The sequence below is a fragment of the Oncorhynchus gorbuscha genome, linkage group LG03, assembly GCF_021184085.1.
Source record: "Oncorhynchus gorbuscha isolate QuinsamMale2020 ecotype Even-year linkage group LG03, OgorEven_v1.0, whole genome shotgun sequence".
Taxonomy (NCBI): Eukaryota; Metazoa; Chordata; class Actinopteri; order Salmoniformes; family Salmonidae; genus Oncorhynchus; species Oncorhynchus gorbuscha.
In genome coordinates, this window is record NC_060175.1 from 555,887 (window position 1) to 583,808 (window position 27,922).

General features: G+C 46.2%; 1 protein-coding gene across 1 annotated transcript in view; it reads right to left on the reverse strand.

The window, feature by feature from the left end:
* Positions 1-468: 468 nt before the first annotated feature.
* Positions 469-27,922, reverse strand: part of efcc1 (EF-hand and coiled-coil domain containing 1) — a 35,673-nt gene continuing 8,219 nt past the window's right edge. Inside the window, exons 3-10 of the mRNA XM_046343710.1 lie at positions 20,962-21,110; positions 20,821-20,889; positions 20,638-20,704; positions 20,080-20,287; positions 9,181-9,291; positions 1,738-1,876; positions 1,164-1,302; positions 469-913 (exon numbers count right to left, since the gene is read on the reverse strand). Of these exons, the coding sequence (XP_046199666.1) occupies positions 469-913; positions 1,164-1,302; positions 1,738-1,876; positions 9,181-9,291; positions 20,080-20,287; positions 20,638-20,704; positions 20,821-20,889; positions 20,962-21,110 (1,327 nt within the window). The remainder of the gene's footprint in view (positions 914-1,163; positions 1,303-1,737; positions 1,877-9,180; positions 9,292-20,079; positions 20,288-20,637; positions 20,705-20,820; positions 20,890-20,961; positions 21,111-27,922) is intronic.

Genomic DNA, 27,922 nt, shown 5'->3' on the forward strand with positions numbered 1-27,922 from the left:
AGGTTCTGTTCACATGGTCCCCAGCTGCTGAATGGTCATTATGGCATCTCAAACACCGCTTCACCACAGCTCCCATCTTAGTTCATCCTGACCCGTCCCACCGGTTAGTGGTGGAACCGATGCTTCGAATGTCGGAGTGGGGGCTGTCCTGTCCCAGCGGTCGGCCCTGGACCTCAAGTTACATCCCTGCACCTTCTTCTCCCACCACCTTAACTCCACGGGGGTGGAACATCCTTTCATGGCGTGGACCAAACACAAGAACCTGGAATATCTCTGCATTGCCAAGCACCCCAATTCCAAGCAAGCTAGGTGGGCCCTACTGTTCACCTGGTTCAACTTCTCCCTCTCATACTGGCCGGGATCCAAGAATGTCATGCCGCTATAGCCCCACGGCTGCTACCTCTGAACCATCCGTCCCACTTTGTGCCTGGCAACGGCACTCAGCTGGGGAATAGGGAAGCACGTTCGTCAGGCACGGCGTTCCCAGCCGAACCCTGAGGGGGCCTTGATAACCTGACGTGGTCCCACTCCTCCAGGCTTGAGGAATAGGGAAGCACGTTTGTGAGGCACAATGTTCCCAGCCAAACCCTGAGGGGGCCTTGATAACCTGACATGGTCCCACTCCTCCAGGCTTGGGGCATAGGGAAGCACGTTTGTGAGGCACAGTGTTCCCAGCCAAACCCTGAGGGGGCCTTGATAACCTGACGTGGTCCCACTCCTCCAGACTTGGGGAATAGGGAAGCACGTTCGTGAGGCGCAGCGTTCCCAGCTGAACCCTGATGGGGCCTTGATAACCTGACGCGGTCCCACTCCTCCAGGCTTGGGGAATAGGGAAGCACGATTGTGAGCCGCAGCGTTCCCAGCCGAACCCTGAGGGGGCCTTGATAACCTGACGCGGTGCCACTCCTCCAGGCTTGGGGAATAGGGAAGCACGTTCGTGAGGTGCAGCGTTCCCAGCCGAACCCTGAGGGGGCCTTGATAACCTGACGCGGTCCCACTCCTCCAGGCTTGCCTGCCACCCGGGCTCCAGTCACACCCTGGCTTTTGTGCGACAACGATTTTGGTGGCCTACCATGGTCCCTGACATCTCGTATTCATCGCCGCTTGCATGGTTTGTGAACAAAACAAGACTCCTCAGCAAAATCCGACTGGTCTCCTCCAACCTCTGCCGGTCGCTCACCGTCCCTGGTCTCATATCCCCCTGGACTTTGTCACGGGTCTTCTCCCACCTGATGGCATCACCACCATCCTGACTGTGGTGGATCGGTTTTCCAAAGCCGCCCACTTCATTCCTCTCCAAAACTACCCTCTGCCAAAGAGACGGCCCAGTTCATGGTGCAGCACGTCTTCCGGATCTGAGTTAATTTGGGGTTCTATTTAATCCGTATCGCTGAAATGTTACAATTTAAAGGGAATTTCTGATTGAGCCGATATGCATCATTTCCCGTGAATGCAGTCTACTCTAATGCTGGAACAATTTCTTAAATGTCAATCAGGCTACAATGCAGAATTTCAGCTTTACAGATTGAATTGAGTCCCAGTAGAAAATGTGCCCAACTAGCCCGGGTGCCCAAAAAGTTATGGTCTACTGGCCTGGCTGGCCAGTAGGTTCCATCTAGGTTCCATCTGTGGTATAGTAACTAGTATAACTCATGTTACTACATCATGGTCACTACCTGATTTCAATGGGCAGTACTACTCTGCGTTGAGGGCTGTGGTATAGTAACTACTACTCACCATGTTGTGGGTCGCTGCAGGACTCCAAGGTGCTCAGTAAGATCTTCCCCAGGGAGCGTCGGGACACGTTGAGGTCTCTGAGCTGGTGGAGGAGCTGTAGAACATCCAGCAACTTCTCCTCCACTAGGGACAGACACACCTATAGGACCAACACAACAATAAAATATATGATATGTATGATGGACAGAAACATATCAATATGTTATAACAACAATATAAAGCATGTATACTAGACCTGTCTCCTCAGCTTATATACAGTGAGGCAAAAGAGTATTTAGTCAGCAACCAATTGTGCAAGTTCTCTCACTTAAAAAGATGAGAGAGGCCTGTAATTTTCATCATAGGTACACTTCAACTATGACAGACAAAATTAGAAAAAAAATCCAGAAAATCACATTGTAGGATTTTTAATGAATTTATTTGCAATGGTGGAAAATAAGTACCAGTCAAAAGTTTGGACACACCTAGTCATTCCAGAGTTTTTCTTTATTGTGTCTTTGTGAGACGCAGAGTAAGTGAAAGGATGATCTCTGCATGTGTCGTTCCAACCGTGAAGCATGGAGGGGGAGGTGTGATGGTGTGAGGGAGCTTTGCTGGTGACACTGTGGGTGATTTATTTAGAATTCAAGGCACACTTAACCAGCATGGCTATCACAGCATTATGCAGCGATATGCCATACCATCTGGTTTGCACTTAGAGGGACTATCATATGATTTTCAACAGGACAATGACCCAACACACCTCCAGGCTGTCTAATGGCTTTTTGACCAAGAAGGAGAGCAATGAAGTGCTGCATCAGATCACCTGGACTCCACAATCATCTGACCTCAACCCAATTGAGATGGTTTGGGATGAGTTGGACCGCACAGTGACGGAAAAGCAGCCAACAAGTGTTCAGCATATGAGGGAACTCCTTCCAGACTGTTGAAGCTGGTTGAGAGAATACCAAGAGTGTGCAAAGCTGTCATCAAGGCGCTTTGAAGAATAGAAAATGTATTTTGATTTAACACTTTGTTTGGTTACTATATTTGATTTGATTTATACCACCTTTATTTAACCAGGTAGGCTAGTTGAGAACACCTTTATTTAACCAGGTAGGCTAGTTGAGAACACCTTTATTTAACCAGGTAGGCTAGTTGAGAACACCTTTATTTAACCAGGTAGGCTAGTTGAGAACACCTTTATTTAACCAGGTAGGCTAGTTGAGAACACCTTTATTTAACCAGGTAGGCTAGTTGAGAACACCTTTATTTGACCAGGTAGGCTAGTTGAGAACACCTTTATTTAACCAGGTAGGCTAGTTGAGAACACCTTTATTTAACCAGGTAGGCTAGTTGAGAACACCTTTATTTAACCAGGTAGGCTAGTTGAGAACACCTTTATTTAACCAGGTAGGCTAGTTGAGAACACCTTTATTTAACCAGGTAGGCTAGTTGAGAACACCTTTATTTAACCAGGTAGGCTAGTTGAGAACACCTTTATTTAACCAGGTAGACTAGTTGAGAACAAGTTCTCATTTACAACTGCGACCTGGCCGAGATAAAGCAAAGCAGTTTGACACATACAACACAGAGTTACACATGGAATAAACAAACATACAATCAATAATACAGTACAAAACTCTATATACAGTATGTGCAAATGAGGTAGGATAAGAGAGGTGAGGCAATAAATAGGCCATGGTGGCGAAGTAATATAGCAATTACAATATAGCAATTAAACACTGGAATAGTAGATGTGCAGAAGATGAATATGCAAGTAGAGATACTGGGATGCAAAGGAGCAAGGTAAATAAATACAGTATGGGGATGAGGTAGATTGGATTGGCTATTTACAGATGAGCTATGTACAGGTGCAGTGATCGGTGAGCTGCTCTGACAGCTGGTGCTTAAAGCTAGTGAGGGAGGAAAGAGTCTCCAGCTTCAGGGATTTTTGCAGTTCGTTCCAGTCATTGGCAGCAGAGAACTGGACGGAGAGGTGGCCAAAGGAAGAATTGGCTTTGGGGGTGAACAGTGAGATATACCTGCTGGAGTGTGTGCTACTATTGTGACCAGTGAGCTGAGATAAGGCTGGGCTTTACCTAGCAGAGTCTTGTAGATGACCTGGAGCCAGTGTGTTTGGCGACGAGTATGAAGCGAGGGCCAGCCAACGAAAGCATACAGGTCGCAGTGGTGGGTAGTATATTTAAGTCATTTAGCAGACGCTCTTATCCAGAGCGACTTACAAATTGGTGCATTCACCTTATGACATCCAGTGGAACAGTCACTTTACAATAGTGTACATACATTTACATTTAAGTCAGTAAGTATATGGGGCTTTGGTGACAAAACGGATGGCACTGTGATAGACTGCATCCAATTTGTTGAGTAGAGTGTTGGAGGCTATTTTGTAAATGACATCGCCGAAGTCGAGGATGGGTAGGATGGTTAGTTTTACGAGGGTATGTTTGGCAGCATGAGTGAAGGATGCTTTGTTGCAAAATAGGAAGCCGATTTTAGATTTAATTTTTGATTGGAGATGTTTAATGTGAGTCTGGAAGGAGAGTTTACAGTTAACCAGACATCTAGGTATTTGTAGTTGTCCACATATTCTGGGGCAGCAGCATAGCCTAGTGGTTAGAGCATTGGACAAGTAACTGAAAGGTTTTAAGATTAAATCCCCGAGCTGACAAGGTACAAATCTATTGTTCTGCCCCTGAACGAGGCAGTTAACCTACTGTTCCTAGGCCATCATTGAAAATAAGAATTTGTTCTCAACTGACTTGCCAAGGTAAATAACAGTTTAAGTCAGAACTGAGTCTGAGTAGATGCTGGACGGGCAGGTGCGGTTGAAGAGCATACATTTAGTTTTACGGAATGAGAGTTGTATGGCATTGAAGCTCATCTGGCGGTTAGTTAACACAGTGTCCAAAGAAGGGCCAGAGGTATACAGAATGGTGTCGTCTGCATAGAGGTGGATCAAAGAATCACCATCAGCGAGAGCGACATCATTGATGTATACAGAGAAGAGAGTCGGCCCGAAAATTGAACCCTGTGGCACCTCCATAGAGACTGCCAAAGGTCCGGACAACAGGCCCTCTGATTTGACATACTGAACTCTATCGGAGAAGTAGTTGGTGAACCAAGCGAGGCAATCATTTGAGAATCCAAGGCTGTTGAGTCTGCCAATAAGAATGTTGTGATTGACAGAGGTTGATGAATACGGCTGCACAGTAATGTCTCTTATCGATGGCGGTTATGATATTGTTAAGGACCTTAAGTGTGGCTGAGGTGCACCCATGACCAGCTCTGAAATCAGATTGCATAGTGGAGAAGGTACGGTGAGATTCGAAGTGGTTGGTAATCTGTTTCTTAACTTGGCTTTCAAAGACCTTAGAAAGGCAGGGTAGAATAGATATAGGTCTGTAGCAGTTTGGGTCTAGAGTGTCTCCCCCTTTGAAGAGGGGGATGACCGCGGCAGCTTTCCAATCTATGGGAATCTCAGACGATACGAAAGAGAGGTTGAACAGGCTAGTAATATGGGTTGCAACAATTTCGGCAGATCATTTTAGAAAGGAAGGGTCCAGATTGCCTAGCCCGGCTGATTTGTAGGGGTCCAGATTTTGCAGCCCTTTCAGAACATCAGCTATCTGGATTTGGGTGAAGGAGAAGTGGGGAAGGCTTGGGCGAGTTGCTGTGGGGAGCGCAATGCTCTTGACCGGGGTAGGGGTAGCCAGATGGAAAGCATGGCCAGCCGTAGAAAAATGCTTTTTGAAATTCTCAATTATTGTGGATTTATTGGTAGTGACAGTGTTTCCTAGCCTCAGTGCAGTGGGCAGCTGGGAGGAGGTGCTCTTATTCTCCATGGATTTTACAGTGTCCCAGAACTTTTTTGAGTTTGTACTACAGGATGCAAATTTCTGTTTGAAAAGCTAGCCTTAGCTTTCCTAACTGCCTGTCTATATTGGTTCCTACCTTCCCTGAAAAGTTGCATATCACAGGGGCTATTCGATGCTAATGCAGAACGCCACAGGATGTTTTTGTGCTGGTCAAGGGTAGACAGGTCTGGAGTGAACCAAGGGCTAAATCTATTCATGGTTCTAAATTTTTTGAATGGAGCATGCTTATTTATTTATTTACTTTTAAAGAATAACCAGGCATCCTCTACTGACGGGATGAGGTCAATGTCATTCCAGGATACCCCGGCCATGTCAATTAGAAAGGCCTGTTCGCTGAAGGGTTTTAGGGGGCGTTTGTCATTGATGAGGGGTGGTCGTTTGACCGCAGACCCATTACAGACGCAGACAATGAGGCAGTGATCGCTGAGATCCTGTTTGAAGACAGCAGAGGTGTATTTAGAGGGCAGGTTGGTCAAGATGATGTCTATGAGGGTGCCCGTGGTTACAGATTTGGGGTAGTACCTGGTAGGTTCATTGATAATTTGTGTGAGATTGAGGGCATCTAGCTTAGAGTGTAGGACGGCCGAGGTGTTAAACATGTCCCAGTTTAGGTCACCTAACAGTACGAGCTCTGAAGATAGATGGGGGGCAATATTGTGTCCAGGGCACAGCTGGGGGAAGAAGGTGGTCTATAACAAGTGGCAACTGTGAGAGACTTGTTTCTGGAAATGTAGATTTTGTTTGGGTACAGACTTCGATAGTATGACAGAACTCTGCAGGCTATCTCTGCAGTAGATTGCAACTCCGCCCCCATTGGCAGTTCTATCTTGTCGGAAAATGTTATAGTTAGGGATGGAAATTTCAGGATTTTTGTTGGCCTTCCTAAACCAGGATTCAGACACAGCTAGGACATCAGGGTTGGTGGAGTGTGCTAAAGCAGTGAATAAAACAAACTTAGGGAGGAGGCTGGGGAATGGGAGTGGAGCTAGGCGCTACAGGGTCTGGATTGACCTCTACATCACCAGAGGAACAGAGGAGGAGTAGGATAAGGGTACGGCTAAAGGATATAAGAACTGATCGTCTAGTTTGTTCGGAACAGAGAGTAAAAGGAGCAGGTTTCTGGGCGCAGAAGAACAGATTCAAGGAATAATGTAGAGACAAGGGTATGGTAGGATGTGAATACAGTGCAGGTAAACCAAGGCATTGAGTGACGATGAGAGAGGTTTTGTCTCTAGAGACATCATTTAAACCAGGTGAGGTCACCGCATGTGTGGGAGGTGAAACAAAAGGGCTAGCTAAGGCATATTGAGCAGGGCTGGAGGCTCTACAGTGAAATAAGACAACATTCACTAACCAAAACAACAATGGAAAAGGCATATTGACAATAGGGAGAGACTCTGTTTATTATCTATCCTGTTGTCTAGTCTTTACCTCTACCTACATGTACATATTACCTACCCTACTACCAACACTGCTGTTACTCTGTCTATTATCTATCCTGTTGTCTAGTCTTTACCCCTACCTACATTATATTACCTACCCTACTACCAACACTGCTGTTACTCTGTCTATTATCTATCCTGTTGTCTAGTCTTTACCTCTACCTACATGTACATATTACCTACCCTACTACCAACACTGCTGTTACTCTGTTTATTATCTATCCTGTTGTCTAGTCTTTACCTCTACCTACATGTACATATTACCTACCCTACTACCAACACTGCTGTTACTCTGTCTATTATCTATCCTGTTGTCTAGTCTTTACCTCTACCTACATGTACATATTACCTACCCTACTACCAACACTGCTGTTACTCTGTCTATTATCTATCCTGTTGTCTAGTCTTTACCTCTACCTACATGTACATATTACCTACCCTACTACCAACACTGCTGTTACTCTGTCTATTATCTATCCTGTTGTCTAGTCTTTACCCCTACCTACATTATATTACCTACCCTACTACCAACACTGCTGTTACTCTGTCTATTATCTATCCTGTTGTCTAGTCTTTACCTCTACCTACATGTACATATTACCTACCCTACTACCAACACTGCTGTTACTCTGTTTATTATCTATCCTGTTGTCTAGTCTTTACCTCTACCTACATTATATTACCTACCCTACTACCAACACTGCTGTTACTCTGTCTATTATCTATCCTGATTGACTAGTCACTGTTTCCGCAATCTACATGTACAGTACATGCTGTATTACCCCATTACTACCTCGTACCCCTGCACATTAATTCAGTACTGGTACTCGTTGTATATAGCCTCATTACTACCTCGTACCCCTGCGCATTAATTCAGGACTGGTACTCGTTGTATATAGCCTCATTACTACCTCATACCCCTGCATATTAATTCAGTACTGGTACTCGTTGTATATAGCCTCATTACTACCTCGTACCCCTGCACATTAATTCAGGACTGGTACTCCTTGGATATAGCCTCATTATTACCTCGTACCCCTGCACATTAATTCAGGACTGGTACTCCTTGGATATAGCCTCATTATTACCTCGTACCCCTCCACATTGACTCAGTACCGGTACGTTTTGTATATATCCTCATGACTACCTCGTACCCCTCCACATTGACTCAGTACCGGTACGTTTTGTATATAGACTCATGACTACCTCGTACCCCTCCACATTGACTCCCCCACCTCTTTAAGGAATACCTAGGATAGGATAAGTAATCCCTCTCACCCCCCCCCTTTAAGATTTAGATGCACTATTGTAAAGTGACTGTTCCACTGGATGTCATAAGGTGAATGCACCAATTTGTAAGTCGCTCTGGATAAGAGCGTCTGCTAAATGACTTAAATGTAAATGTAATGACTCAGTACCGGTACGTTTTGTATATATCCTCATGACTACCTCGTACCCCTCCACATTGACTCAGTACCGGTACGTTTTGTATATAGACTCATGACTACCTCATACCCCTCCACATTGACTCAGTACCGGTACGTTTTGTATATAGACTCATGACTACCTCATACCTCTCCACATTGACTCAGTACCGGTACGTTTTGTATATAGACTCATGACTACCTCGTACCCCTCCACATTGACTCAGTACCGGTACGTTTTGTATATAGACTCATGACTACCTCGTACCCCTCCACATTGACTCAGTACCGGTACGTTTTGTATATAGACTCATGACTACCTCGTACCCCTCCACATTGACTCAGTACCGGTACGTTTTGTATATAGACTCATGACTACCTCGTACCCCTCCACATTGACTCAGTACCGGTACGTTTTGTATATATCCTCATGACTACCTCGTACCCCTCCACATTGACTCAGTACCGGTACGTTTTCAATGGCAGACACACACAATCCATGTCTCTATTGTCTCCAGGCTTAACAATCCTTCAACCCATCTCCCCCCCCTTCATCTACACTGATTGACATCAATAAGGGATCATAGCTTTCACCTGGTCACTCTATGTCATGGAAAGTGCAGGTGTTCCTAATGTTTTGTACACTCAGTGTATATAACATATATCCAACCTATAGATAACACAAAACAATGTACGTACTCTTTCTGTCTCCAGCATCTGTAGTTCTGTCTGTAGCAGCTGCAGTTCTGTCTGTAGCAGCTCTGCCTCCTCAGCTTTCTGTTGTAACACCTGGACCAGACTGTCTTTCATCTGGAAAATACATACATTTTACATTACATAGTGTACTAATAGCTTACTAAGCACCTAGTAGAACAGCTCCTATACTACATGGCCAGGTCTGACCCAATCATGTCAAATAAAGTCTATGGTCCCACCTCACATGCAACCTAGAGTACCTACAGTATAATGCAAAACAGTACAGGTCAACAACCTACAGTATAGTACAGTACAGTACATGTCAACAACCTACAGTATAGTACAGTACAGTACATGTCAACAACCTACAGTATAGTACAGTACAAGTCAACAACCTACAGTATAGTACAGTACAGTACATGTCAACAACCTACAGTACAGTACAGTACAGTACATGTCAACAACCTACAGTACAGTACATGTCAACAACCTACAGTATAGTACAGTACAGTACATGTCAACAACCTACAGTATAGTACAGTACAGTACATGTCAACAACCTACAGTATAGTACAGTACAGTACAAGTCAACAACCTACAGTATAGTACAGTACAGTACATGTCAACAACCTACAGTATAGTACAGTACAGTACATGTCAACAACCTACAGTACAGTACAGTACAGTACATGTCAACAACCTACAGTACAGTACATGTCAACAACCTACAGTATAGTACAGTACAGTACATGTCAACAACCTACAGGCAGCACGGCGACGCGGATGGAAGCCCGAAAAATTATTGGGGGGGGGGTGGGCTTAAAGGGAGTATGGCTATGCCAGGTAGGAGACCTGCGCAAACTCCCTGTGCTTACCGGTGGGCTAGAGAGACCGGGCAGGCACCGTGTTATGCTATGGAGCGCACAGTGTTTTCAGTGCGGGAGCATAGCCCGGTGCGGCACATACCAGCCCTTCCTATTGGCCGGGCTAGAGTGGGCATCGAGCCAGGTAAGCTTGGGCAGGCTTGGTGCTCAAGAGCTCCAGTGCGCCTGCACGGTCCGGTCTATCCAGAGCCACCTCCACACACCAGTCCTCCGGTAGCAGCTCCCCGCACCAGGCTTCCTGTGCGTGTCCTCGCTCCAGTATCACCAGTGCCAGCACCACGCATCAGGTCTACAGTGCGCCTCGCCTCTCCTGTGCTGTCGGAGTCTCCCGCCTCTCCAGCGCTGTCAGAGCCTTTCTCCTCTCCTGCGCTACCGGAGTCTCCTGTCTGTTCAGCGCTATCAGAGCCTTCCCTCCCTCCTGCGCTGTCAGAGTCTCCCGCCTGTTCAGCGCTATCAGAGCCTTCCTCCTCTACAGCACTGCCGGAGCCTCCTGCCTGTTCGGAGCAGCCTGAGCTGTCAGTCTGCATGGAGCAGCCTGAGCTGTCAGTCTGCATGAAGCAGCCAGAGCTGTCAGTCTGCATGAAGCAGCCAGAGCTGTCAGTCTGCAAAGTTCTGTCAGTCTGCAAGGAGCTGTCAGTCTGCAAGAAGCTGCCAGTCTGCAGGGTGCTGTCAGCCTGCATGGAGCAGTCAGAGCTGTCAGTCTGCATGACGCAGCCAGAGCTGTTAGTCTGCAAAGAGCTGCCAGTCTGCAAGCAGCTGTCAGTCTGCAAGGAGCTGTCAGTCTGCAAGGAGCTGCCAGTCTGCAGGGTGCTGTCAGCCTGCATGGAGCAGCCAGAGCTGTCAGTCTGCAAGGAGCTGTCAGTCTGCATAGAGCAGCTAGATCCACCAGTCAGCCATGATCTTCTAGATCTGCCAGTCAACCAGATTCTTCCAGATCTGCCAGTCAACCAGTCTCTTCCACATCTGCCAGTCTGCATAGAGCAGCTAGATCTGCCAGTCAGCCATGATCTTCTAGATCTGCCAGTCAACCAGATTCTACCAGATCTGCCAGTCAACCAGAATCTTCCAGATCTGCTTGTCAACCTGAATCTTCCAGATCCGCCAGCCAGCCAGGATCTACCGGAGCCTACTACCTACCTGAGCTTCATCTCAGTACTGGGCTTCCTCTCAGTACTGGGCTTCCCCTCAGTTCCGGGCTGCCCCTCAGTCTCGAGCTGCCCCTCAGTCCCGAGCTGCCCCTCAGTCCCGAGCTGCCCCTCAGTCCCGAGTTGCCCCTCAGTCCCGAGCTGCCCCTCAGTCCCGAGCTGCCCCTCAGTCCCGAGTTGCCTCAGTCCCGAGCTGCCCCCCAGTCACGAGCTGCTCCTCAGTTCAGTAGGGTTCTGGGTGAGGACTATTAGGCCATGGTCGGCGGCGAGGGTGGATTATCCCAGGACGCGTAGGGGAGGAACTAGGAAATTCATGGAGTGGGGTCCACGTCCCGACCCGGAACCGCCACCATGGACAGACGACCACCCGGACCCTCCCTATGGTTTTGAGGTGTGTCCGGGAGTCCGCACCTTAGGGGGGGGGGGTTCTGTTATGCCTTGGTCTTAGTATTTTGTGTTTTCTTTAATTATTTGTTCAGGCCAGGGTGTTATTGGGATTGCGGCTGAGTAGGGGTGTTGTATGGGCTTGGCTGCCTGAGGCGGTTCTCAATCAGAGTCAGGTGATTCTCGTTGTCTCTGATTGGGAACCGTATTTAGGTAGCCTGGGTTTCGCTTTGTGTTTCGTGGGTGATTGTTCCTGTCTCTGTGTAGTTTCACCAGATAGGCTGTAATTAGATTTCACGTTCCGTTTGTTGTTTTTGTATTTGTATAGTTATTTCATGTGTCACTTTTTTCATTAAAGTCATGAGTAACCACCACGCTGCATTTCGGTCCGACTTTCTTTCTACAAATGAAGAACGACGTTACATCAACAACCTACAGTATAGTACAGTACAGTACATGTCAACAACCTACAGTATAGTACAGTACATGTCAACAACCTACAGTATAGTACAGTACAGTACATGTCAACAACCTACAGTATAGTACAGTACATGTCAACAACCTACAGTACAGTACAGTACAGTACAGTACAGTACAGTACAGTACAGTACAGTACAGTACAGTACAGTACAGTACAGTACAGTACAGTACAGTACAGTACATGTCAACAACCTACAGTATAGTACAGTACATGTCAACAACCTACATTATAGTACAGTACAGTACATGTCAACAACCTACAGTACAGTACAGTACATGTCAACAACCTACAGTATAGTACAGTACAGTACATGTCATCAACCTACAGTACAGTACAGTACATGTCAACAACCTACAGTACAGTACAGTACATGTCAACAACCTACAGTATAGTACAGTACAGTACATGTCATCAACCTACAGTACAGTACAGTACATGTCAACAACCTACAGTACAGTACAGTACATGTCAACAACCTACAGTATAGTACAGTACATGTCAACAACCTACAGTATAGTATAGTGCAGTACATGGCAACAATCTACAGTATAGTACAGTACAGTACAGTACATGACAACTACCTACAGTATAGTATAGTACAGTACATGGCAACTACCTACAGTATAGTATAGTACAGTACATGTCAACAACATACAGCATAGTAAAAGTACAATATAGTACCTATAATATAGTACATGTCAACAACATACAGTATAGTACAGTACAGTACATGTCAACAACATACAGTATAGTAAAAGTACAATATAGTACCTACAAAAGCACCCTGGGACAAAACACCTCCCTCTGCAACTGGATCCTGCACTTCCTGACGTCCTGCCCCCAGGTGGTAAGGGTAGGCAACACATCCACCACACTGATCCTCAACACAGGGGCCCCTCAGGGGTGCGTGCTCAGCCCCCTCCTATACTCCCTGTTCACTCATGACTGAATGGCCAGGCACGACTCCAATACCATCATTAAATTTGCAGATGACACAACAGTGGTTGGCCTGATCACCCACAATAACGAGACCGCCTATAGGGAGGAGGTTAGAGACATGGCTGTGTGATGCCAGGACAACAACCCCCTCCTCAACGTGATCAAGACAAAGGGGATGATTGTGGACTACAGGAAAAAGAGGACGGAGCACGCCCCCATTATCAACGACGGGGCTGCAGTGGGAGCAGGTTGAGAGCTTCCAGTTCCTTGGTGTCCACATCACCAACAAACTAACATGGTCCAAGCTCACCATGACAGTCGTGAAGCGGCACGACAAAACCTATTCCCCTTCAGGAGACTGAAAAGATTTGGCATGGGTCCTCAGACCCTTTAAAGGTTCTACAGCTGCACCATCGAGAGCATCCTGATTGGTTGCATCACTACCTGCTATGGCAGCAGCTCGGCCTCCAACCGCAAGGCACTACAGAGGGTAGTGCGAATGGCCAAGTGCATCACCAGGGCCAAGCTTTCTGCCATCCAGGACCTCTATACCAGGCGGTGCCAGAGGAAGGCCCTAAAAATTGTCAAAGACTCCAGCCACCCTAGTCATAGACTGTTCTCTCTGCTACCACACAGCAAACCGTACCGGAGCACCAAGTCTAGGTCCAAGTGGCTTCTAAACAGCTTCTACCCCCAAGCCATAAGACTCCTGAACATCTAGTCAAATGGCTACCCAGAATATTTTCATTGCCCCCTCCCCCTCTCCACACCACTGCCACTCTCTGTTGTCATCTATGCATAGTCACTTTAATTAACTCTTCCCACATGTACATGTAACCGGTGCCCCTGCACATTGACTCTGTACCGGCACCCCCTGTATGTATTGTTAATTTTTACTGCTACTCTTTAATTACTTGATGATTTTATCTCGTATTCTTATCCGTATTTTTTAAAACTGCACTCCTGGTTAGGGACTCATAAGTAAGCATTTCACTGTGAGCTCTACATCTGTTGTATTCGGCGCATGTGACTAATAAAATGTGATTTGAATTGATTGCCCCGTCTATAACGGTCTGCTCCCCCGCTTGATCCCTGCATTAATGTCGTTATGTGTTCTGGTCCAGACGCTGTCCTGTTCCATGTCCGTTGATAATTAAATGTTCACTCCCTGTACCTGCTTCTCATCTCTACCAGCATCTATCCTTACAAAGACTTGTTCTAGAGCTGGCCCGCTGGGTCAAACTGAACAATCGGTGTAGAAAGGCCTTGGTCAGGGAGGTGACCAAGAACATGATGGTCACTCTGACAGAGCTCCAGAGTTCCTCTGTGGAGATGGGAGAACCTTCCAGAAGGACAACCACCAATCAGGCCTTTATTGTAGAGTGGCCAGATGGAAGCCACGCCTCAGTAAAAGGCACATGACAGCCCTCTTGGAGTGTGCCAAAAGGCATCTAAATGACTCTCAGACCATGTGAATCAAGATTCTCTGGTCTGATGAAACCAAGATTGAACTCTTTGGCCTGAACGTCAAGCGTCACTCGGGAGGCCCATAGTTGACATAGTTTACGTGCTATAGTTGACATAGTTAACGTGCTATAGTTGACATAGTTTACGTGCTATAGTTGACATAGTTTACGTGCTATAGTTGACATAGTTAACGTGCTATAGTTGACATAATTTACGTGCTATAGTTGACATAATTTACGTGCTATAGTTGACATCATTTACGTGCTATAGTTGACATAGTTTACGTGCTATAGTTGACATAGTTAACGTGCTATAGTTGACATAGTTTACGTAATTCATGAGCTGTAGTGGCCATAGTTAATCTGCTATAGTTGACATAGTTAATGTGCTATAGTTGACATAGTTTACGTGCTATAGTTGACATAGTTTACGTGCTATAGTTGACAAAGTTGACATAATTCATGAGCTGTAGTGGACATAGTTAATCTGCTATAGTTGACATTGTTCATATGCTATAGTTGACATAGTTAATTTTCTATAGTTGATGTAGTTAATTGACTATAGTTAACATGCTATATTAACGTGCTGTAGTGGACATCGTTAACTATGTCAATTGTAGCAGATTAACTATCTCATCTATAGCACGTTAACTATGTCAACTCTAGCAGATCTATATCAGCAATATCTCATGAACTATGTCAACTCTAGCACATTAACTATGTCAACTATAGCACATTAACTATGTCAACTATAGCACATTAACTATGTCAACTATAGCAGATCTATATCAGCAATATCTCATGAACTATGTCAACTATAGCACATTAACTATGTCAACTATAGTAATATAATATATAATAATAATATATGCCATTTAGCAGACGCTTTTATCCAAAGCGACTTACAGTCATGTGTGCATACATTCTACGTATGGGTGGTCCCGGGGATCGAACCCACTACCCTGGCGTTACAAGCGCCATGCTCTACCAACTGAGCTACAGAAGGACCATAGCACATTAACTATGTCAACTATAGCAGATCTATATCAGCAATATCTCATGAACTATGTCAACTATAGCACATTAACTATGTCAACTATAGCACATTAACTATGTCAACTCTAGCAGATCTATATCAGCAATATCTCATGAACTATGTCAACTCTAGCACATTAACTATGTCAACTATAGCACATTAACTATGTCAACTATAGCACATTAACTATGTCAACTATAGCAGATCTATATCAGCAATATCTCATGAACTATGTCAACTATAGCACATTAACTATGTCAACTATAGCACATTAACTATGTCAACTCTAGCAGATCTATATCAGCAATATCTCATGAACTATGTCAACTCTAGCACATTAACTATGTCAACTATAGCAGATCTATATCAGCAATATCTCATGAACTATGTCAACTCTAGCACATTAACTATGTCAACTATAGCACATTAACTATGTCAACTATAGCATTAACTATGTCAACTATAGCAGATCTATATCAGCAATATCTCATGAACTATGTCAACTATAGCTGTCACGTTCTGACCTTAGTTCCTTTGTTATGTCTTTGTTTTAGTATGGTCAGGGCGTGAGTTGGGTGGGTTGTCTATGTTCCTTTTCTATGTTTTGTTTGCGTTTGGCCTGGTATGGTTCTCAATCAGAGGTAGGTGTCGTTAGTTGTCTCTGATTGAGAATCATACTTAGGTAGCCTTTTCCCACTTGTGTTTTGTGGGTGTTTATTTTCGGTCTAGTGTGTTTTGTCACTTTACAGAACTGTTTCGGTTTCGTTTCTTTATCTTTATTATTTTGTTTAGTGTTCTGAGTTTAAATGAATATCATCATGAACACATACCACGCTGCGCTTTGGTCCTCACCTCATTCCAACGACGATCGTTACAATAGCAGATTACCTATGTCAACTATAGCAGATTAACTATAGCAGATTAACTATGTCAACTATAGGAGATTAACTGTGTCAACTATAGCAGATTAAACATGTCAATTTTAGCACTGAACTTGTTCTTAAAAAGTGGTCACCACTCACAGACACCCAGCCCCCAGCCCCAGCCCCCAGCCCCCAGCCTCAGCCCAGCTGCCAGACACCCAGCCCCCAGCCTCAGCCCAGCTCCCAGCTACCCAGCCCCAGCCTCAGCCTCAGTCTCAGCCTCAGCCTCAGCCAGCCTCAGCCTCAGCCTCCCAGCCTGAGCCTTAAACCCCATCCCTAACCCCAGCCAGTAGTGAACTGAGCCACCCTGACTGAAGCACAGCTGGTTCCCTGTGTGTGTTGACCACAAACACCCTTCACCCTTCACCCTTCAAACCCTTCTGCTAGAGCAGAATGATTCCTGCTGGTTAGAGCCTGTTGGAGTTTTCACCCAACATGGAGAAAATGAGGCGTTCTGATCTCTGAGGTCTGTAGTACCTACAGGCAACAACCCTAAACATCTGTTCATGTTAACCATCTGCTGTGATCTCTGAGGTCTATAGTATCTACAGGCAACAACCCTAAACATCTGCTGTGATCTCTGAGGTCTATAGTACCTACAGGCAACAACCCTAAACATCTGCTGTGATCTCTGAGGTCTATAGTACCTACAGGCAACAACCCTAAACATCTGTTCATGTTAACCATCTGCTGTGAACTCTGAGGTCTATAGTACCTACAGGCAACAACCCTAAACATCTGTTCATGTTAACCATCTGCTGTGAACTCTGAGGTCTATAGTACCTACAGGCAACAACCCTAAACATCTGTTCATGTTAACCATCTGCTGTGATCTCTGAGGTCTATAGTATCTACAGGCAACAACCCTAAACATCTGCTGTGATCTCTGAGGTCTATAGTACCTACAGGCAACAACCCTAAACATCTGTTCATGTTAACCATCTGCTGTGATCTCTGAGGTCTGTAGTACCTACAGGCAACAACCCTAAACATCTGTTCATGTTAACCATCTGCTGTGAACTCTGAGGTCTATAGTACCTACAGGCAACAACCCTAAACATCTGCTGTGATCTCTGAGGTCTATAGTACCTACAGGCAACAACCCTAAACATCTGTTCATGTTAACCATCTGCTGTGAACTCTGAGGTCTATAGTACCTACAGGCAACAACCCTAAACATCTGCTGTGATCTCTGAGGTCTATAGTACCTACAGGCAACAACCCTAAACATCTGCTGTGATCTCTGAGGTCTATAGTACCTACAGGCAACAACCCTAAATATCTGTTCATGTTAACCATCTGCTGTGATCTCTGAGGTCTATAGTACCTACAGGCAACAACCCTAAACATCTGTTCATGTTAACCATCTGCTGTGATCTCTGAGGTCTATAGTACCTACAGGCAACAACCCTAAACATCTGTTCATGTTAACCATCTGCTGTGAACTCCGAGGTCTATAGTATCTACAGGCAACAACCCTAACCATCTGCTGTGATCTCTGAGGTCTATAGTACCTACAGGCAACAACCCTAAATATCTGTTCATGTTAACCATATTACAGCAGATGGTTAACATGAACAGATGTTTAGGGTTGTTGCCTGTAGGTACTATAGACCTCAGAGATCACAGCAGATGGTTAACATGAACAGATGTTTAGGGTTGTTGCCTGTAGGTACTACAGACCTCAGAGATCACAGCAGATGGTTAACATGAACAGATGTTTAGGGTTGTTGCCTGTAGGTACTATAGACCTCAGAGATCACAGCAGATGGTTAACATGAACAGATGTTTAGGGTTGTTGCCTGTAGGTACTACAGACCTCAGAGATCAAATGTAATGAAACGCCTCATTTTCTCCATGTTGGGTGAAAACTCCAACAGGCTCTAACCAGCAGGAATCATTCTGCTCTAGCAGAAGGGTTTGAAGGGTGAAGGGTGATTGTGGTCAACACACACAGGGAACCAGCTGTGCTTCAGTCAGGGTGGCTCAGTTCACCACTGGCTGGGGTTAGGGATGGGGTTTAAGGCTCAGGCTGGGAGGCTGAGGCTGAGGCTGAGGCTGGGTAGCTGGGAGCTGGGCTGAGGCTGGGAACTGGGCTGGGGGCTGGGTGTCTGGAAGCTGGGCTGAGGCTGGGGGCTGGGGCTGGGGCTGGGGGCTGGGGACTGGGTGTCTGGGAGCTGGGCTGAGGCTGGGGGCTGGGGGCTGGGGACTGGGGACTGGGTGTCTGGGAGCTGGGCTGGGGCTGGGTGTCTGGGAGCTGGGCTGAGGCTGGGGGCTGGGTTTGGGGGCTGGGTTTGGGGGCTGGGTGTCTGGGAGCTGGGCTGGGGCTGGGTGTCTGGGAGCTGGGCTGGGGCTGGGTGCCTGGGAGCTGTTCTGAGGCTGGGTGGCTGAGAGCTGGGAGTTGGGCTGAGGCTGGGTGACTGGGAGCTGGGCTGAGGCTGGGTGGCTGAGAACTGGGTTGAGGCTGGGTGGCTGAGAGCTGGGCTAAGGCTGGGTGGCTGAGAGCTGGGAGGCGGAGAACTGGGTTGAGGCTGGGTGGCCGAGAGCTGGGTTGAGGCTGGGTGGCTGAGAGCTGGGAGGCTGAGAACTGGGTTGAGGCTGGGTGGCTGAGAACTGGGTTGAGGCTGGGTGACTGAGAACTGGGTTGAGGCTGGGTGGCTGAGAGCTGGGAGGCTGAGAACTGGGTTGAGGCTGGGTGGCTGAGAATTGGGTTGAGACTGGGTGGCTGAGAACTGGGTTGAGGCTGGGTGGCTGAGAACTGGGTTGAGGCTGGGTGGCTGAGAGCTGGGCTGAGGCTGGAGCTTGGTGCTATTTGGAAGGAGGGCTGTGCCACTCTCTGCAGTCTTCTCCTCTTTGAAGCCCAAGTCTTTCATATCAATCTCCAGCAGGCTGTTCAGTTCCCAGTCTTTCATATCAACCTCCAGCAGGCTGTTCAGTTCCCAGTCTTTCATATCAACCTCCAGCAGGCTGTTCAGTTCCCAGTCTTTCATATTAACCTCTAGCAGGCTGTTCAGTTCCCAGTTTTTCATATCAACCTCCAGCAGGCTGTTCAGTTCCCACTCTTTCATATCAACCTCCAACAGGCTGTTCAGTTCCCAGTCTTTCATATTAACCTCCAGCAGGCTGTTCAGTTCCCATTCTTTCATATCAACCTCCAGCAGGCTGTTCAGTTCCCAGTCTTTCATATCAACCTCCAGCAGGCTGTTCAGTTCCCAGTCTTTCATATCAACCTCCAGCAGGTTGTTCAGTTCCCAGTCATTCATATCAACCTCCAGCAGGCTGTTCAGTTCCCAGTCTTTCATATCAACCTCCAGCAGGCTGTTCAGTTCCCAGTCTTTCATATCAACCTCCAGCAGGCTGTTCAGTTCCCAGTCTTTCATATCAACCTCCAGCAGGCTGTTCAGTTCCCAGTCTTTCATATCAACCTCCAGCAGTCTGTTCAGTTCCCAGTCGTTGCCTCCTCCTCTAGTCTTTAATACATTTTACACCAGAACCAACAGTCCTCAGAATGATGACAACGAACTGAGAGTCAAAACATCATGTATGCCGTATTTTGGTTGTTCACGTCAGTGGCTCCAGTTGTACCAGTTCTAGCTCACCACACATGTTCTGCTTTGAGTGTGTGTACTTGCACGTGTGTGTACCTGGCCCATGTCCATCTGTAACTGTTGTGCCTGGGTCTCCTTCTGCTCCAACTTTTTATTCAGCCTCGTCACCTTCTCTAAGAGCTCTACCACCGCACTCCTCCTCTCCTCACTCCTCTCCTCCTCCTCTCCTCCTCTTGTGCTCTCCTCACTCCTCCTGGAACCACTGAAGTGGGACAGCAGTTTCTTCATAGCCTTGTCATCACACCTAAGGGACAGGAGAGACAGATGCAGGTCAATTACATACAGGTTAGGGTTATGGTCCCCATTTTTCACATAAACATGTGTGTGTGAGAGGCTAATGCGTGTGTGTGTGCATACCTATGTGTGAGTGCATGTGTCTATGCGTCTGTGCGTCTGTGTGTGTGTGTGTGTGTGTGTGTGTGTGTGTGTGTGTGTGTGTGTGTGTGTGTGTGTGTGTGTGTGTGTGTGTGTGTGTGTGTGTGTGTGTGTGTGTGTGTGTGTGTGTGTGTGTGTGTGTGTGTGTGTGTGTGTGTGTGTGTGTGTGTGTGTGTGTGTGTGTGCATTATCCTGTGTATGTGTGTGTGTACTGTGTACCTGTCTCCGCAGCAGGACAGTCTGGTGAGGATCCTCTTCATTTCGTCCACCTGTCTCTGTTGTTCACCTGTCCCCAACACACACCAACATTAATTAACATTAATTAATACACACGTTTACATTTGACACATGTTCATGTGAAAAGCCATCCCAAACATGCACACACACTAAACCTGTTCACACCTGTCCACTTTTCCTCGTCGTCGTCTGATGCTGCCTGGCCTTCTACTGACCGGAACAACTGCTCCTGACCTGGAGGACAGAACACACACATTAACACACATAGAGGTCAGAAAACCAAACAAACCCCTCGTGGTGTCTTACTGTTATCTGGAGTTGTCTCAGAGCGGCCGGTGGGGGACCGGCGGTCCTGTTGGTTGTCTAGGCAACACCTCTGGACTGGTCCGCAGGCTCCGCCCACCTGCTTATTTGCCCTTGTGCACCATGAGAGCTGTAATTTAGACACTTCCGACCTGAGAGGGAACAGTCAAAGAGATATAATATATATACAGAACAAAAATATAAATGCAACATGCAACAATTTCTAATATGTTACTGAGTTACAGTTCATATAAGTAAATCAGCCAATTGAAATAAATTCATTAGGCTGTAATCTATGGATTTCAGATGACTGAGAATACAGATATGCATCTGTTGGTCACAGATACCTTTAAAAAAGGTAGGGGTAAAGATTAGAAAACCAGTCGGTATCTGGTGTGACCACCATTTGCCTCCTGCAGCACGACACATCTCCTTCTCATATTGATCAGGCTGTTGATTGTGGCCTGTGGAATGTTGTCCCACTCCACTTCAATGGCTGTGTGAAGTGCTGGAAGGTGGTGGGAACTGGAACAGGCTGTCGTACACGTCGATCCAGAGCATCCAGAACATACTCAATGGGTGACATGTCTGGTGAGTATGGAGACCATGGAAGAACTGGGACATTTTCAGCTTCCAGGAATTGTGTACAGATCCTTGTGGCATGGGGTTGTGCATTATCATGCTGAAACATGAGGTGATGGTGGTGGATGAATGGCACAACAATGGGCCTCAGGATCTTGTCACAATATCGCATTCAAATTGCCATCAATAAAATGCAATTGTGTTTGTTGTCCATAGCTTATGCCTGCCCATACCATAACCCTGAGGCACTCTGTTCACAACGTTGATATCAGCAAACCACTCGCACGACGCCATACATGCTGTTTGCCATCTGCCCGGTACAGTTGAAACCAGGATTCATACACTTCTCCAGCGTGACAGTGGCCATCGAAGGTGAGAATTTGCCCAATGAAGTCGGTTACGACGCAAACTACATTCAGGTCAAGACCCTGGTGAGGACAACGAGCACCCAGATGAGCTTCCCTGAGACGGTTTCTGACAGTTTGTGTGTGAAATTCTTCAGTTGTGCAAACCCACAGTTTCCTCAGCAGTCTGGGTGGCTGGTCTCAGACAATCCCGCAGGTGAAGAAGACAGATGTGGAGGTCCTGGGCTGGAGTAGTTACACGTGGTCTTTGGTTGTGAGGCAGTTTGAACATACTGCCAAATTCTCTAAAATGATGTTGGAGGAGGCTTATGGTAGAGAAATTAACATTCATGGAGATTCCTGCAGTCAGCATGCCAGTTGCACGTTCCCCCAAAACTCATTGTGTTGTGTGACAAAACAGCTGTGTAATGATCTCGCTGTTTCATCAGCTTCTTGATATGCCACACCTGTCAGATAATGCTCACTAACAGGGATGTAAACACATTTTGTGCATATGGAACATTTCTGGGATCTTTTATGTCAGTTCATAAAACATGGAACGTGTTGCGTTTATATTTTTGTTCAGTATAAATATACACAGTGTAAATATATTCTTATTCTATTGCCACTTAGAATCAGGCTAGTACCTGCAGCTAAACAGATCTCCAAGGAGCCATGGACCACCAAAGGCCCATTGGGCACAGTGAAGGAGAAAACATTGACATTTTTCTTGTACAGAACAAGAGCTCCGTATACATTGACACAATCAATCCAAGACATTGCCTGACATCAAAGAGGGTATTCCGTAACATGAGCATCTACAATCACCATCATCCTTTAATAGGAGCTGTGATATACATAGCTCTTTATAGGGCTGCCTGTGATATACTGTAGCTAGCTTGTTGGGTGGAGTACTATAATTGGGATAAGGTTTTCATCTTTAGTTGAAGGCGTTTTAGAAACTTTGTCTGCTAGAATAGTTTTGCTGAGGAAGACTGAGAATTGTGAGGTTAAAAACAATGACATGAACTGGATCAAACTGAAAACCAGGAGAACACACAGACAACATGATGGTCAATCCAACCGTCCATAAGGCTCTGTTTTAGTCTAACATGAAAACAACTTATCCAGCTAACAACCATTTAACCATCTAGTTGTTTTTCTTTACATTTAAACTCCAAATTCAAAGTGTCTTATTCAGAACACATTCCCACTACAGTTCTCTAGCAGATCTATCATTCAGAATGTATTTACATTTTCCAGTTCCTTCTCTTTCTCTCTCTCTCTCCTGCTGTCTGGTGTTCTGTGTCGAAGGAAATCCGATAGGGGGCCTGGGAGAATCACTGTAAGTGTTTCCAGATGTCAACGTCCTGCCGCGTGTGTGTGTGTCGGTGGCATGTATGTGTCTTGCCAAGAACAAAATCAGAGAAAGCTGTTTCTCAGAAGCTTGGATATACAGCCTCCAGCCAGTAACCCAGCAAGCCAGTTACCCAGCAAGCCAGTTACCAAGCAAGCCAGTAAACCCAGCCAGATAGTTACCCAGCAAGCCAGTTACCCAGCAAGCCAGTTACCCAGCAAGCCAGTAACCCAGCAAGCCAGTTACCCAGCAAGCCAGTTACCCAGCAAGCCAGTAACCCAGCAAGCCAGTAACCCAGCAAGCCAGTTACCCAGCAAGCCAGTTACCCAGCAAGCCAGTTACCCAGCAAGCCAGTTACCCAGCAAGCCAGTAACTCAGCCAGACAATTACCCAGCAAGCCAGTTACCCAGCAAGCCAGTAACCCAGCCAGATAGTTACCCAGCAAGCCAGTAACCCAGCCAGACAATTACCCAGCAAGCCAGTAACCCAGCCAGACAATTACCCAGCAAGCCAGTAACCCAGCCAGACAATTACCCAGCCAGATATCACCCAGCCAGACAGTTACCCAGGCAGCCAGTAACCCAGCAAGACAGTTACCTAGCAAGCCAGTAACCCAGCCAGACAATTCCCCAGCAAGCCAGTAATCCAGCCAGACAATTACCCAGCCAGATATCACCCAGCCAGACAGTTACCCAGGCAGCCAGTAACCCAGCAAGACAGTTACCCAGCAAGCCAGTAACCCAGCCAGACAGTTACCCAGCAAGCCAGTAACCCAGCAAGACAGTTACCCAGCCATCCAGCCTGTAACAAGGCCAGACATTTACACAGACAGACAGTTACCCAGCCAGCCTGTAACCCAGCCAAACTGCCAGACAGGTACCCAGCTGGCCAGCCTGTAACACAGCCAAAAAGCCAGACAGTTACCCAGCCAGCCAGCCTGTAACACAGCCAGACAGTTACCCAGCAACACAGACAGCCAGACAGTTACCCAGCCAGCCTATAACACAGCCAGACAGTTATCCAGCCAGCCAGTTACACCGCCAGCCAGCCAGCCAGTTACCCAGCCATTCAGCAACACAGCCAGCCAGCAACACAGACAGCCAGACAGTTACCCAACCAGGCAGCCTGTAACCCAGCCAGACAGTTACCCAGCCAGCAAGCCTGTAACCCAGCCTGCCATCCAGTAACCCAGCCAGCCAGCCAGTAACACAGAAAGTAACCCAGCCAGCTAGACAGTTACCCAGCCAGCCAGCCAGTAACACAGAAAGTAACCCAGCCAGCTAGACAGTTACCCAGCCAGCCAGCCAGTAACACAGAAAGTAACCCAGCCAGCTAGACAGTTACCCAGCCAGCAAGCCTGTTACCCAGAAAGTAACCCAGCCAGCTAGACAGTTACCCAGCCAGCAAGCCTGTTACCCAGAAAGTAACCCAGCCAGCTAGACAGTTACCCAGCCAGCAAGCCTGTTACCCAGAAAGTAACCCAGCCAGCTAGACAGTTACCCAGCCAGCCAGCCAGTAACACAGGCAAACAGCCAGGCAGTTACCCAGCCAGCCAGTATCCCAGCCAAACAGCCAGGCAGTTACCCAGCCAGCCAGTATCCCAGCCAAACAGCCAGGCAGTTACCCAGCCTGCCATCCAGTAACACAGGCAAAAAGCCATACAGTTACCCAGCCTGCCAGATCAATCATTCAGCATTTATTCAAATGTTCCAGTTCTTTCTCTTTCTCTCGCTCTCTCCTTTCATCTGGTGTTCTGTGTCAGAGGAAATACGATAGGGGAGCTGGGAGAATCCAGATGTCAACGTCCTGCCGCGTGTGTGTGTGTTGGTGAGTGTATGTGTCTTGCCAAGAACAAAATCAGAGAAAGCAGTTTCTCAGCAGCTTGGCTATACAAACACCAGTCTGTAACACAGCCAGACAGTTACCCAGCCAACCAGCGAGTAACCCAGCCAGACAGTTACCCAGCCACCCAGCCAGTAACCCAGACAGCCAGCATGTAATTTTACTTACCTATTGTTCACCTAATACATTTTTTGCACTATTGGTTAGAGCCTGTAAGTAAGCATTTGATTGTAAGGTTACCCTGCCAGCCACCAACAGGGTGTGGACCAGGCTGACTCTACGCTGTAGGATCAGCCACAGTACAGAAATAGCCTGACTCTATGCTGTAGGATCAGCCACAGTACAGAAACAGTCGGACTCTACGCTGTAGGATCAGCCACAGTACAGAAACAGCCTGACTCTGTGGGAACAACAAGGGAAAGTTGTACAACTGAATGCATTCAACTGAAATGTGTCTTCCAGATTGAACCCAACCCATCTGAATCAGAGAGGTGCGGGGGGCTGCCTTAATCGACATCCACATCTTCGGCACCCGGGGAACAGTGGGTTAACTACTTTTACCTTGTCAGCTCTGGGATTCGATCCAGCAATCTTTTGGTTACTGGCCCAAAGCTACCTGCCACCCCTACTGTACAGCCACAGGGTTAGGGTTATATCCTGTTGGAAGCAGACTGACTGTATGCTGTAGGATCAACTACTAGTTGAAGTTGACTCTGTGGTTATAAAACATTTTAATGTGTAGTTTAGAGCTAGCTTTCTGTGGATATAAAACAGAGTGATGTGTAGTTTAGAGCTAGGGCTCTGTGGATATAAAACATAGCATAGTGATGTGTAGTTTAGCGCTAGGGCTCTGTGGGTATAAAACATAGCATAGTGATGTGTAGTTTAGAGCTAGGGCTCTGTGGATATTAAACATAGCATACTGATGTGTAGTTTAGAGCTGGGGCTCTGTGGATATTAAACATAGCATACTGATGTGTAGTTTAGAGCTAGCGCTCTGTGGATATAAAACAGAGTGATGTGTAGTTTAGAGCTAGGGCTCTGTGGGTATAAAACAGAGTGATGTGAAGTTTAGAGCTAGGGCTCTGTGGATATAAAACATAGCATAGTGATGAGTAGTTTAGAGCTAGGGCTCTGTGGATATAAAACAGAGTGATGTGTAGTTTAGAGCTAGGGCTCTGTGGATCTAAAACAGAGTGATATGTAGTTTAGAGCTAGGGCTCTGTGGATATAAAACATAGCATAGTGATGAGTAGTTTAGAGCTAGGGCTCTGTGGATATAAAACAGAGTGATGTGTAGTTTAGAGCTAGGGTTCTGTGGATATAAAACATAGCATAGTGATGAGTAGTTTAGAGCTAGGGCTCTGTGGGTATAAAACAGAGTGATGTGTAGTTTAGAGCTAGGGCTCTGTGGATATAAAACATAGTGATGTGTAGTTTAGAGCTAGGGCTCTGTGGGTATAAAACATAGCATAGTGATGTGTAGTTTAGAGCTAGGGCTCTGTGGATATAAAACAGAGTGAGGTGTAGTTTAGAGCTAGGGCTCTGTGGGTATAAAACATAGCATAGTGATGTGTAGTTTAGAGCTAGGGCTCTGTGGATATAAAACATAGCATAGTGATGAGTAGTTTAGAGCTAGGGCTCTGTGGATATAAAACAGAGTGATGTGTAGTTTAGAGATAGGGCTCTGTGGATATAAAACATATCATAGTGATGTGTAGTTTAGAGCTAGGGCTCTGTGGGTATAAAACATAGTATAATGATGTGTAGTTTAGAGCTAGGTTTCTGTGGATATAAAACAGAGTGATATATAGTTTAGAGCTAGGGCTCTGTGGATATAAAACATAGCATAGTGATGAGTAGTTTAGAGCTAGGGCTCTGTGGGTATAAAACAGAGTGATGTGTAGTTTAGAGCTAGGGCTCTGTGGGTATAAAACAGAGTGATGTGAAGTTTAGAGCTAGGGCTCTGTGGGTATAAAACAGAGTGATGTGTAGTTTAGAGCTAGGGCTCTGTGGGTATAAAACATAGCATAGTGATGTGTAGTTTAGAGCTAGGGCTCTGTGGATATAAAACAGAGTGATGTGTAGTTTAGAGCTAGGGCTCTGTGGATATAAAACATAGCATAGTGATGTGTAGTTTAGAGCTAGGGCTCTGTGGATATAAAACATAGCATAGTGATGAGTAGTTTAGAGCTAGGGCTCTGTGGATATAAAACAGAGTGATGTGTAGTTTAGAGCTAGGGCTCTGTGGGTATAAAACATAGAATAGTGATGTGTAGTTTAGAGCTAGGGCTCTGTGGATATAAAACATAGCATAGTGATGTGTAGTTTAGAGCTAGGGCTCTGTGGATATAAAACAGAGGGATGTGTAGTTTAGAGCTAGGGCTCTGTGGATATAAAACATAGCATTGTGATGTGTAGTTTAGAGCTAGGGCTCTGTGGGTATAAAGCATAGCATAGTGATGTGTAGTTTAGAGCTAGGGCTCTGTGGATCTAAAACAGAGTGATGTGTAGTTTAGAGCTAGGTTTTTGTGGATATAAAACAGAGTGATGTGTAGTTTAGAGCTAGGGCTCTGTGGATATAAAACATAGCATAGTGATTTGTAGTTTAGAGCTAGGGCTCTGTGGGTATAAAACAGAGTGATGTGTAGTTTAGAGCTAGGGCTCTGTGGGTATAAAACATAGCATAGTGATGTGTAGTTTAGAGCTTGGGCTCTGTGGGTATAAAACAGAGTGATGTGTAGTTTAGGGCTAGGGCTCTGTGGATATAAAACATAGTGATGTGTAGTTTAGAGCTAGGGCTCTGTGGATATAAAACAGAGTGATGTGTAGTTTAGAG